The sequence below is a fragment of the Hyaena hyaena genome, unplaced genomic scaffold (genome assembly GCF_003009895.1).
Source record: "Hyaena hyaena isolate Hyena2069 unplaced genomic scaffold, ASM300989v1 scaffold_503, whole genome shotgun sequence".
Lineage (NCBI taxonomy): Eukaryota > Metazoa > Chordata > Mammalia > Carnivora > Hyaenidae > Hyaena > Hyaena hyaena.
Window position 1 is genome coordinate 297150 of NW_024081132.1, and position 13501 is coordinate 310650.

The 13501-nt window shown below is 45.0% G+C and overlaps 1 protein-coding gene and 1 pseudogene across 3 annotated transcripts in view; one reads left to right on the forward strand and one right to left on the reverse strand.

The window, feature by feature from the left end:
- Positions 1-84: 84 nt before the first annotated feature.
- RAD54L (RAD54 like) overlaps positions 85-13501 on the reverse strand; it is a 27629-nt gene continuing 14212 nt past the window's right edge. For 2 of the 3 annotated variants that reach the window (XM_039254772.1, XM_039254771.1), the window contains 10 exons: positions 10849-10999; positions 7113-7239; positions 5812-5886; positions 5552-5682; positions 4923-5033; positions 4656-4779; positions 4212-4290; positions 3480-3659; positions 421-584; positions 85-324 (listed from right to left, as the gene is read on the reverse strand). In XM_039254772.1, coding sequence (XP_039110703.1) covers positions 114-324; positions 421-584; positions 3480-3659; positions 4212-4290; positions 4656-4779; positions 4923-5033; positions 5552-5682; positions 5812-5886; positions 7113-7239; positions 10849-10999 — 1353 coding nt within the window. In that variant the 3' untranslated portion in view covers positions 85-113. The remainder of the gene's footprint in view (positions 325-420; positions 585-3479; positions 3660-4211; positions 4291-4655; positions 4780-4922; positions 5034-5551; positions 5683-5811; positions 5887-7112; positions 7240-10848; positions 11000-13501) is intronic. The other variant, XM_039254773.1, reaches the window with a different exon arrangement.
- LOC120247060 lies at positions 7380-8008 on the forward strand (annotated as a pseudogene).

Sequence of the window (13501 nt, forward strand, 5' to 3'; positions counted from 1 at the left end):
CCCTCCTTGATGATTTTTGTCCCAGAGAACAAAATTCAGCAGGGTCCTATGTGGCAAGGAGCCCCCTTTCCCTGTCTCCTTCCTCTAATAGCTACACCCAGACCAGCTGGTTATCAGCGGAGACCCCGCTGCTCCTCATGAGACTGCTGATGGAAGACGAATGTGATGGCTGTGGAGGCAACATCCCAGGCAGCCTGGAGTACCTCATCCTTGAGCCCCCGTTTATCAGTGTTATGGTTCCACTGAGCCAGATCTGAGGTGCAGTCAGAACCATCAGCGGGTGGCCGGACCTGGTGGTTGTTGACACAGCGGCAGCAGCGCAACCTGGGGGCAGAGGACAGAGCTGTGGTAACTAGAGATCCCATCTCCATGCTGTGCAGGGAGTTCAGAGGTAATGGCCCGCAAGGGCACCCCACCCACCTGTCATGTGTGTCGCTGAGGCTAGCCTCGTCCAGGGTAAACAGCTCCTTCAACTCGCCAAGAGAGAAGTGCCGTTCCACATTCTGCTCCTCACCCACCACACAGCTGCTCAGTGCCTTCTTGTGGCTCTGGCGCTGAAAGATCTTCTCCTCAATGGTTCCTGCCTGGGGTAGGGGTGCCCAAAGATGTACAGCTAAGTCATTCCGATACATACGGAGTGGGAAAACCCAGGTGTGGAAACTATAGCCATGCAAGAGAAGGGGAAATGAATGAAAAGTAAAAGTCCTATAGCAACACATCTGCTCAGCTGAGCCCATTTTCCCAATCTTGTCTCTTGGGAACATGACTTGTACATGTCTGCTCACCCTGGATATTTTCTGTATGAATGGAGGGTTTCATGTCCTGGCTAAATTCCTTCAGAGTGAGCTGAGGTTTGTAGCAGCTTCACCAGACCTCCATGCCAAGCCCAGGCCTCTCACACTCAATAAATATCATTTGGGTATCCTATGCCAGGCCCTGTGCCAACACTAGCTTCTAGGCTACTGGGAGAGACATATAAACTAATTGGTACATTAACAGAAACCTGTATAGGATTCCCAAGGGCCCACAAGAGGCGTGGCATAGGGGGAAAGTATTGAAAAGCTTGAAGTGACAATTATCCTTGAGTTGAATGTTAAAAACCAAATAGATGGTTTACAACAAGAGAAGGGAAGGCTCGTGGGCCCCACATTAGGAACAAAGGCTTTAGCCTGCCCTACTAGAGGACTGAGGAGTTGAGCCTGTCTTGAGGATGGTGGGAATGTAGTAAGAGCTGGGACTGAGTGAGTCAGCAGAGACCATTCCGGAGAAATGTAGATGCCAGGCTTGGCATGTGTCCTGCAAGTGATGAAAAGCAAAATCAGAATTTTTGGAAAGTTCATTCTGGAAGCAATATATGATGAACAGATTAAGACCAAAGGTAAAGCATTAGGAAGCTGCTGCAATATCCAAGTGAAAGAGGACTGTGACCTTAGCACAAGGCAAAGAGGAAGGTCAGATAAGGAAATTTCCAGAAGATAGTGATTTGTTGTTAGGACACAGAGAATGGCCCAGTAAGATGATACCCAGATTTGGTTGGGTTGGATAATGGAGACATAAAATGACAAAATTCAGAAAGGAAATGAATTTAGTCACCATGCCCCTAAAGTATTCATAAGATATACAAGTCAAAATGTACAATAGGTGATGGAAATATGGGTGTAGAATTCAGATGAAGAGGTCATGGCTAAACATTTAGAGATTTGTCAATATAATGAATGTATGTAATCATAGAGGTAGGAAAACCAGAGTGGAATTTCCAAAGAGAATACAATTTTATTTTTTTAATGTTTATTCATTTTTGAGAGAAAGTGCCAGAGGGGTAGAGCGAGAGGAAGACATAGAATCCAAGGCAGGCTCCAGGCTATGAGTGGTTAGCACAGAGCCCGACATGGGGCTTGAACTCACAAACCTCAAGATCATGACCTGAGTGGAAGTCTGCAGGTAACCAACTGAGCCACCCAGGTGCCCTGAGAATAGAATTTTAAAGACTAGTAGTCAACAGTGTCAGATACACAGAGGAAAAATCAAGAGTTTCTTGTTTTGGTAAGTAGGAAGCCAGTACTACATTCAAAAGCAGGTTCAAAAGCAGTTGATGAGTGAATAGAAGATGAGGAAGTGAAGCTTTGGAGAAATGTGACAGTGAATGCATGGAAAGTAACCCAAGGTAGTGCTACAATAGGACAGAGAGTTAAACTGTTTTAAGGTGAGAGCTTCCTCAGCATGTGTATAGACTTGGGGAAATTAAGGAGACCTTAATCAACTAAGAAAGAAGGAAAACGATCCAGGGCAGAGCTGGAATGATAAGTCTCAAACAAAGAAGGAAATTATCTTCTTGGGAAGGGAAGAACAGGTCTAGAGATATACAAAAGAGAGGTGAGAGAATTCAAGCCTGGTGGCCTACATTTTTTCTGTGAAGCAGAAGACAAGGTCTCTGGAAAAAGAATGAGAAACAGGGTTACGGAAAAACCTTGAGGAAAGTGGTGAAGGCTTGAAGTGGCTGTTGAAAGAAACGAGATAGATCCCTGCCCAAAATGGAATATGTGAATTTGTGGTAGTGCTGATCTACACCCGCAAATTTTATCTGGTGCAGAAGCTGAGAAGAGGTGTAGTGATCCAAGTGGAGTAGGTATTACAGAAAGAGTGGGTGAAAGGATACACAGTAGGAAGCAGGCCAAACAAAGAGAAGTGAAGCCAAACTGGGGAAAAGGTGAGGTACTAGGGACCTTAGGCTAAAGCAGAAATAGGAGATATGAGAAAGCTGGAAGGACAGGAAGTTGAGAACAGAATGATAGTTATTACAGTTTTGGGTACTGTGTATAGTTTTGGTATTACTAAAGTCCCGAGTGTGGCCTTGGGAGTAATTAAATGGGAAGAAGTTGAACTGGTCATTAGAGATGAGGTCAAGGAAACATGGAGGCTGGAGTGCTGGATAACTGCATAGTCCTTGAAGTCAGGATGATAACTGAATTTGAGGAAGAAATGAAGCTAGGCTGGTATCCAAAGTCATCAGTGAATTAGGAAAGGAGCATAGGGTAGATGACAGTAACAAGGAAGAAAAGAGAGTAGTCAAGTTAGAGAACACGAGCTTTAAAACAGAACTATAGGATGGATGCTCTGTATGACTGATCACTGAGAACTTGAGGAATGTCAATACTTGCGGGACACATGGAGTAGGAGATTATAAGGCAAGTGAACAGAAATCAGGTAGAAATCAGGTGAGGGAAACCAGGTGTCTTGTGAAGAGATGAGGCCACAAGGGGTTTGTCAACCACTGGACAGGTATCCAGAAGCCGTAGTAAGGTTTTGAAGGAATGGGGTGGAGAGAGGGAGCAAGAACAGAAGAATTCAGGGCTCTGGCTAATTCCACAGCTTGGCTACTGGTAGAGGCAGAGTGAACAAACAGGTACTGAGAAACAACCCTAGATGGTCCTAAAGGTCACCCACCCCTACTCTGACCACTGTCCTGTCCCCATCCTTACAGACAGCAGGCGATAGATATAGCAGGTCTTCTTTTGACCATCACGCCAGACCCGGGCCATGGCTTGTTCATCATTAGCCGGGTTCCAGTCAGGGTCAAACATGACCAGTCGGTTTGCCCCAATGAGATTGAGGCCACAACCCCCAGCTTTGCTGCTCAGCATGAAGACAAAGTCAGGGCTCTGGAAAGAAAGGAAGCAGGAGAAAAGAACCTCTTGCAGTCTGAACTGGAATCCTATTCAGCCCCGCCAACTGTTGTATCTCTCATATATCTGTACTCTTATGCTGTGAGGACTACCAATTTGCCTACCAATTTCCCAGCCCAGCTATCACCAACCAGCCCAACCCCACCACACCCACCAAGGTGGGGGGAAAAAAAAATCAAAGAGACCCTAAAGCAGAGCACCCTTCTAATTTCTCTATCAACCATTGATTCTTTTTTTTTTTTTTTTTTTTTTTTTAATTTTATTTCTAGGAGGGAGAGAGAGAGAGAGAGAGACAGCGTGAGCAGGGGAGGGTCAGAGAGAGAGGGAGTCACAGACTGAAACAGGCTCCAGGCTCTGAGCTGGCAGTCAGCACAGAGCCCGACGCGGGGCTCGAACCCACGAACCGCGAGATCATGACCTAAGCGAAAGTCGGACGCTTAACCGACTAAGCCACCCAGGCGCCCCATATCAACCATTGATTCTGATGTTACTGCATTAGTAGCATGGGAACAGGGGTTGTACATTTACCAATGGATTGTTGAAGCGCTCTACAACCTTGGCTCGCTTCTTAATGGACATTGTGCCATCCAAGCGGACATACAAGTACCTAAAAGGGAATCCAAACATCAAAACCCAAGTAGAAGTAGAGGTTGGCTACTGAAGGAACTGAACTAACCAGGCTTGAGGCTATTCACCTACAGCTTGAGGGCCTAAACTCCCAAAGGGAGAGGCAGGGGACTAAGGGCCAGGACTCGGTCCTCTGGAAGTATCTGAAGGACCAGGGGCTATTCTGCTTGGAGATGGAGCTGGGATCATCACAGTAAGAAGAGAACAGTTATTTTCTGGGAAGTACACCCCCTGCACCCACATCTTTTGGCTCATATTCACTAATCAGAACACCTACCACTTACTCTTCCTAGGGGAACAGTAGGGGAGACACTCCTTTGGCAAACTGATTTGGCTCTTCCCTACCTTCGGGCCCGACAAAGCTTCTCAAAGAGGTCCAATGTCTGAGTGTAATTGGACACCAGCACTACTTTGTCACTGCTGCGGCTTCGGGTCACTGCCAGAATGTAATCAAGGACCAGCATCTTACCTGGGGAAATCATCAACCATTAGCCCCCAACAGGCCATCCCCATAGCCCAGGGTTCTTACTCTTGATATCATGCCTCGAGGCAAGGATACATCCAGCACAATCTCCCACCCCTTCTCCCAGAGGAGCCCAAAGACTGACTTACCTGATAGCTGCGGCTCTAGGGCCTTGGAGCTATAACCAGGGGGGAATATTTCCAAGGCACCTTCAAAGCCACCCTCCTCTTCCACACACTTGTCATAGATTAGAGCTGGATCTTAAAACAATAAAAACAAAACCCAAAATGCCAGCTACAATGCTTTCTGAAGTTTCCACTTCAGTGCTCATTGGAACCTCCTCAAGAAGCCTACCCAGCAGACCTTTCTCAGCACCAGACTTGCTTGGTCCCCAATCCCAGTTTGCAGTCAGTTCCATCCGGGACCACCTTGCTCACTAGTGTGTTCTCCCAACAAGAAGGGAACTATACCACAGAAGGCAAGATTTGTTATTTTTCCTCCTGTCCAACATTTTATATGCACATGTGTGTATGCACATACACACACAGTCCCATATACCCCAAGCATGGGCTGGGCAAAGGATAAGCAAAATTTTCCAAAGCAAAGGGTCTGGTTTACAGGGTATACAATGCAGAGTTCATGCCTTGGGGAGGGCTGCAATCACATGTGGCCTATATGAGGATTCTAGACAAGTTTCGGTGAAGGTGGTTGGACTTACAGGTGCCTACCCTTCCTTACTCACTCTCTCAGTGGACCCCAGGACATGGACCCAACTCACGATTACAAAGCTTCTTTAGTAAGGTGATGGAAGAAAGGGAAGACACACTCATCTTGCCCTCACGCAACTCTTCTGCAGGCTTGGCCTGTCTCAGAAACTTCTTGTATAACTCAGTCTGAAGGGGTGTCAGCCTGAAAAAAGGACAGCTGGGTTAGTGGGAAAGGCTGGACGACACTTCTGCCCTAAGGACACTGAGAGCCCAGCGGTGCCTCAAAGGCTGAGCTTTCACACACCCTACACCCCTCAGCTGAGTTCAGTACCTGCAACAAACCACCTGCTCAATTTTCACAGGCAGATATTTAGAAAGGATATCAGAGGTCCTCCGTATCAGGCACCTGGGGAGAAAGGATAAAAAGGCAAGAGGCTGGTAAAAATGCCCTGCTAACTACTAGAATATAAGCTACTACCCAAAAAACCCAAAAGACTGTCTCTCTTTTGTAGAATCAAATGTCAGAGACACATCAGCCCTACGGCAAAGAAATCTTTATCAGGGTCTCAGTCATGGGAACAGAGACCTTTTCAAACAGTTTAGCTTACACTGATACTTTCTCTTCCTCTTCAAAAGTTTAGCTGATCTTCAAGAGAAGGCCAAGATCTCCCATTGAGCCTGGTGCTCAGACAGGGAAAGCAAGCTGCAAACCACTAAGTTCTTAGAGGAGTTTCTACTTGCCCAAATACCACATGGCCTAAGGTTCAATGAGATGAAGTCCATCCTAACAGACCAGGAAGGACAGGGATCAGGCACTTAGGGAGCAGCTCCTAAGAATACAGTGACTCTCCTTCCTGACATCTAAAATTGGGAGGGAGAGAGGGCGGGACACCAGGATAGAAATCATCAAGTGTATTACCTACAACAGGGAATCTAGAATGTACTTGCCCTCTGGATTATGTGGACCCTAAGGAAAAGCCCTCTTAGCCTGGGAGCCACACCCATTGTTCAAATATATTTCTACCTGTCACATTTGAGAAGGGGAGCCTGGTGCTTTCAGTCTAAGACTGACTGAAAGGAAGCTTCTGAAGTACTAACAATGCTCCAAGGGATATTCTGTTCAGGGAGACCAACAACAGAGAAGAGTTTCCTCAGCAGGATGCTTAGCAGCCCAAAACCAGACTACAGGCTCCAAGCCAGGAAGAAAGCAGGGACTTGGCTCGCAAGACATCTCCATTTATTCAGTGGCTATAGTCAGGACACAGATCCCACTTCCTTCCCAGCACTCCAGTCCTCACAAGCCAAGACCCCAACGGATTAGACTCGCATGATTTAGGAGGCAACCCTGATGACCTTACTTGGGGGAAAATCCTAAAGAAAATTGCTACTGGGGCACCTGGGTGGCTCAGTTGGTTAAGCATCTGACTCCTGATTTTGACTCAGGTCATGATCTCACAGTTCATGAGTCTGAGCCCCCCACTGGGCTTTGTGGTGACAGTGTGGAGCCTGCTTGGGATTCTGTCTCTCCCTCTCTCTCTGCCCCTCCACGGCTCTCTCTCAAAATAAACAAACTTTAAAAAAAAAAAAAAAAAAAGGCGCTGCTGCCTAGCCCAGGCCCCACCTCACCATTACCTATTCACAATGCTGGTAAGCTCCCGCAGCCGCTCTTCTCCAAGCTGCCTGTCAGCCTCACTGGCAGCTGCATCTCGACTCTTCAAAATTGGCAACTCAAAATGCTTCTTGAACTCATGGGCAGTTCCTAAGACAAGAGAGAAGTGAAAAATAAAGCATTAAAGAATGTGAAGAAAAACAAAAAGAGGGGGGAGTCTCACCCTTTTCCATTCTCATGTCTAGCCACTTGCTTTATTGGCCATGTGTTCCCCTGTGCCCCTCCTAGCCATGCCTCACAAAATTGAAGAAATCAAGGACTTTTTGCTCACAGCCAAATGAAAGGATGCCAAATCTGTCAAGGTCAAGAAACATAAGGGCACCTGGGTGGCTTAGTCATTAAGCATCTGACTTCAGCTCAGGTCATGATCACACAGTTCGTGAGTTCAAGTCCCACATCAGGTGAGCTCAAGCCCTACTTCTCTCTCTCTCTCTCTCCCTCTTTCTCTCCTCTCCCCCTTATGGGATGTTCTTTTTAAAAAAAAAAAAAAAAAAAAGGGTGGGGGGCTGGGTGGAGGTGCCTGGGTGGCTCAGTTGGTTAAGCTTCTGACTTCAGCTCAGGTCATGATCTCATGGCTGGTGGGTTCGAGCCCTGCTCTGAGCTGTCTGCACAGAGCCTAGACCCTGCTTCGGATTCTGTGTCTCCCTCTCTCTCAGTCCCTCTGGCACTCTGTCTCTCTCAAAAATAAAAAACAAACAAACAAACAAAACCCCTATAAACTTCCTTCTTAAAAAGAGAAAAGAAAACGTAAGGATAATGTGAAGGTTAAAGTTTGATGCAGCTTGGTCATCACAATAAGAAGGCAGAGAAACTGAAGCAATCCATGCCCCCAGGTCTGGCAGTGAAGGAGCTTAAATGAACCTGGCACACTGATTAGAACTGTATTAAAATTTTTAATTAAAAAAAAAAAAGGAATGTAAAAAAGGAATGATTGTCCCACTGCCAATAATGGCAGACTACTTTGGTACAGACCACCTTCCTGCCAAGAACAACACTGAACAAATTATAGGCAACTTTTGTTTGAATGGAGAATGGATCAGAGCTAACCAAAGCAGTGGAGACCTGAAAGGCCAATAGGTTAAAACTCAAATATATCACTAAATACATTATATATAAATGGACCAAATAATCCAATTAAAAGACCATACAATTGTCAAACTGGATTTTTTTAAAACCCATCTAAAGAGATGAAGTAGCATGTATGATACATACTACATTATGATGAAATATTATACTAAGAAATCAACTCAAAAGGTCATATATCATAGGATTCTATTTATACGAACTGTCCAGAATAGGCAAATCCATAGAGATAGAAGATTGGTAGTTGCCAGAGTTTGAGGGTAAGGAGAGAGAGGGAGTAACTGCTTAATGGGTATAGAGTTTTCTTTTGGTCAGGAATAAAAATGGCAGGGATTTCACAGAGGAGGATCTCTAAATGGCCAATAAACATATTAATAGGTATTCAACTTTATTCAACATTAGGCAAACACAATGAAGTATCACTAAACACCCACAGAATGACTAAAATTTTTTTTAAATGTGGTTTTTTTTTTTTTTGAAAAACCCCAAATCTTAAATTCTTTTCCTTGCTTGATGCGGCCCAGACTCAAGAGACACCTGAGCTTCACAAACAGGAGACAAATGTCAGCCCCCAGTGCCCTCATCAGGTTAAATGTAGGCAGGAGGCCCCTCCCCTCAGCCTGTATCACAGACTGGCCCCCATGTGCCCCTGAAGTTCTGCCCATCAGCATCCTGACAAGTCCATGGGCTGTCGGGCAGGGAGGGCAGAAAAAACATTCTCTTAAGATAAATATTAGTCATAGTATAGCGCAGAGGTCAGCAAACTACAGCCATGGGTCAGCCACTTGCTTCTGTAAATAAAGTTTTATTAGAACACAACCATGCCTATTAATTTATACTTTATGGCTGCTTTCACACTACAGTAGCAGAGCTGAGTAGTTATAAGAGAAACAGAATGGCCTGCAAACCTAAAATACTATCTATCCCTTTAAGAAAAAATTTGCTGACCCCTGATGTAGAGACACTGCAATTCTCATACACTGCTGGCACAATCACTTTGGAAAACCAGAGTATCTACTAGAGTTGAACACATGCATACCCCAGAAATGACACTCGTAGGACAGAGAATGCCTATGTACACAATAGAAATGCATACTATGCTCAGGTAAAGACATGTACAAGAATGTTCACAGCACCATTATTCAAAAGAATAAAAAAACTGGAAACAACTGTCCAACAGAACAGATAAATTCTGGTAGACTCATGAAAATGGAATAGTATACAAACAGGAAAACAAACTACTGCACAAGCAACAACATGGATTAATCTCATAAACATAATGAACAGGGACACCTGGGTGGCTCAGTCGGTTAAACGTCTGACTTCGGCTCAGGTCATGATCTCATGGTTCGTGGGTTTGAGCCCTGCATCAGGCTCTGTGCTGATGGCTAGCTCAGAGCCTGGAGCCTGCTTCAGATTCTGTATTTCCTCCTCTCTCTCTCTGACCCTCCCCTGCGCACGCTGTCTCTCTTTCTCACAAATAAAAACATTTAAAAAAAATTTTTTTTAAATAAATATAATGAACAAAAGAAACTAGATGCCAAGGAATATACCGTATTATTCCATTTACAAAAGTTCAAAAATAGGCAAAAATCAATCTTGAGTGTCAGAACGTTTACTTCTGGGGGAAAAGGTGAGAATGATGATTAGAAGGGGGTGCTGCTGAGATGGTGGCAGTAATTGATTTGATAGTGGTTACACAAATGTGTTCATTTCATGAAAATCTTACTGCTTAGCTGGTTCTTGCCTAAAGCCATCTTCCCGAGCACTGGCAAGTTGAGGTGGCACTAAGACATCCTCCCACAGATATTTAAGTGCAAGAACTGTCCACCTGTGGTTTCCAGACACTGGAGCAGGGGGAGAATGTGACATGGGGAGGTTATTATTTAATGGATAGAGTTTCAGTTCTGCAAGATGAAAAAAGTTCTAGAGATGGATGGTGGTGATAGTTGCACAACAATGTAAGTATATTTGACACTGAATTGTACACTAAAAAGTAGCTTAGGGGCGCCTGGGTGGCTCAGTTGGTTAATCGTCCGACTTCAGCTCAGGTCATGATCTCACGGTTCGTAGGTTCGAGCCCCATGTCAGGCTCTGTGCTAACAGCTACCTCAGAGCCTCAAGCCTGTTTCGGATTCTGTGTCTCCCTCTCTCTCTGATCCTCCCCTGCTCACGCCGTCTCTCTCTCTCTCTCTCTCTCTCAGAAATAAATAAATAAATAAATAAATAAATAAATAAATAAATAAATAAATAAAACAGTCCAAGATAGTCTGCTCTGACGCCAAAGCTCTTGTGAGGCAGCTAGGATGCGATGAGCAAAAATGACTAGGGGTAGTGTTTCCATCCCCAGCTCATAGTGATACCGTACCATGCATAGACCCTGCCACCTCCATAGTGGAAAAATGGCTACAGTGGGCCTTGCTGAGCTGTTCAGCAGAAACAAGGGCTCGCAATGGCTTTGCTACTCCCTGACAAGAGCAGCCTTCCTAGAAGAGTGACTGACTAATGACCCACATATAACTAGTGTTCTCTCCTTTCTCTCCTTCAGCTAGAGTTATACTCCCAAGGCCAGGGCAAGGCTCCTCTCCAATGTAGCAGACAAGGCTGGATTCTTACCTAGAATGCCTGAATTTACAAAATGTACCAAGCTGAAATACTCAAGGAGATCATTCTGGATGGGGGTCCCGGAGATCAGCACCCGCCGGCTGGTGTTCAAGCTGTTCAGGGCCTGGTAAGTCTGATTCTCAGAGTTCTTAAGTCTGTGTCCCTGCAAGGAAATTAATTCTCACTTAGGTCTGGGCATGATACAGCATCCCTACTGATAGCAAAGTCTTGTGTAAACAGGGAAAGAGGAAAGGGGAATCTTAAGCATTACAGGTTCTGCGGCCTTAGGAACTGGGCAGAGCACAGCAAGAATGAGAATTTACCTGCTTGCTTAGGGAGAAACATCAGGTTCAAGAGACAGACCTTCAGTTTCCAGACCACCAGTGCTACATCCATCCATAAATCAAGGATTCCCTAGATTCTGTTAGGTCCACTCCTTTTCCCTGCCCCAATCTCCAGAGCCTTAGCAGCCTGCCTATCCTCTTCAGAAACATCCAGCCACATTAGTAACTCATGCTTTCAAGAAAACCTCCCTCCCACTAGCCCTTCCTCCTACTAGCCCAACCAACCCAGAACCTCCTGAGCCAGATGCTTTCTGGATTGGTCTATAGGCCATGTCTGGGCTGTCAGAACCCAAGTTCCTTTGGACTTAACCCAGGCTCCTCCTCCCATCTCCCTGCAGAATCCTAAAGAGCGAGGCTCTCTTCCTCCCTTTGTATCTCTTCCCCAATCCCTGTCACCCACCCTTCATACACACCACTGTGACTTCTCTCTTTTAAGCCTTTTTCAAGGAAGTGGTAAAGGACCCTATTATCTTCCTGCTTTCCCCCAAGAACCATGTGGGCAAGATCAAGATTGTTGCCTGTTCTATCCACAGTCACCACTTCAGCCCCAAATGCAACCACCAGTGAAAGAATCAACAAGTTGGCGTGGCTCCCTCTGGACAGCCTTGTACGAGGCAATTAAACACAAAACCTCTACTGACCCTCCTGTCTCTAGGATCAAGTCCATGCTCATTCGTTTAGCACTCCTCAGTAAGACCCCAGCTAACTTCTCTGACAAGTCCCCACAGTTTGTCTTAGTCCATAACTCCTCCCCATTCCTAATGCTGGATTTCCTTAGGTCTCTTTGCACATGCCATTTCTCTGCCCAGAGTTGTCTCCCACAAACAAGTTCCTCAAATGTCACCTCCTATGCAAAGCCTTCCTCAATGACCCCAGGCTGATGGTGTCTCCCACTTCCATGCTCCTGTGGCACTCTGTACATAATAGCTGTTTACTAAATCTTTTCAAAGTGCCAGGTACTGGACTAATAAGAAGCACTTCCCCTATATTCTCTTCTATAATTCAGATAACAATCAGATGGGTGGGAATTGTAATGCCTATTTTAGAGGAAATGAAGTTCAGAGAGGTGAACACACCGAAATCACTCTGGTAGAAAGTAGCAGAACTAGGATTTGAACTCAGGTCTCTGTGATTCCAAAATCTGGGCACTGTACCACTCTCCTTCTCATCTACTGCTATATAGAGTACTAATCCTACTCTGCTGTACTCAATCTCCTCAGCTAGACAGGAACTTCTTAAAACAGAGACCATGTCAGATTTGCCTTTATATAGCTTGGTGCACATGGTCCCCCCACAGAGAACTACTCAGTAAATGTTAAAGAATAACCAACATTGCTATTAAAGAATTAAACATCGAATTTTAATCTTTAAAAATGACTGGATATTGTATACCTAAGACTAATACAATATCATATCAATTACATTTCTATTAAAAAAAAATTTAAGACTCCAAAACTAAAAAATGATTAGAGGCTCCAAGCACCAGTCCTGAAACAGAAGGCTGAAACTTTGGAGTCAAAGAGGGAAATAAACCCTGACACTTATGAGGAGATTCCCCAAAAGACCCTAGAGAAGGGCACTTAGGTAGCTCTGATGGTTAAGGGTCCAACTTTAGCTTACATCATGATCTCGCAGTTCGTGGGCTCAAGCCCCACACAGGGCTCTATACTAACAGCTCGGAGCCTGGAGCCTGCTTTGGATTCTTGTCTCCCTCTCCCTCTGCCCCTTCCCCATTTGTGTGCTTGCTCGCTCACTCCCTCTCAGAATGTTTATTTTTCGCAGACGACATGATACTCTACATAGAAAACCCGACAGACTCCACCAGAAGCCTACTAGAATTGATCCAAGAATTCAGCAAAGTTGCAGGGTACAAAATCAACATAAAGAAATTGGTTGCATTTTTATACACCAAAAATGAAGCAACAGAAAGAGAAATCAAGAAACTGATCCCATTCACAATTGCACAAAAAACCATAAAATACCTAAGAATGAACCTAAATAAAGATAGGAGAATCTGTATGATGAAAACTACAGAAAACTTACGAAGGAAATTGAATAAGACACAAAGAAATGGAAAACATTCCATGCTCATGGATCAGAAAAATAAGTATTGTTAAAATGTCATTACTACCCAAAGCAATCTACATATTCAGTGCAATCCAATCAAAATTGCACCAGCATTCTTCTCAAAACTAGAACAAACCATCTTAGGGGCGCCTGGGTGGCTTAGTCGGTTAAGCGTCCGACTTTCGCTTAGGTCGTGATCTCGCGGTTCGTGGGTTCGGGCCCCGCGTCGGGCTCTGTGCTGACTGCCAGCTCAG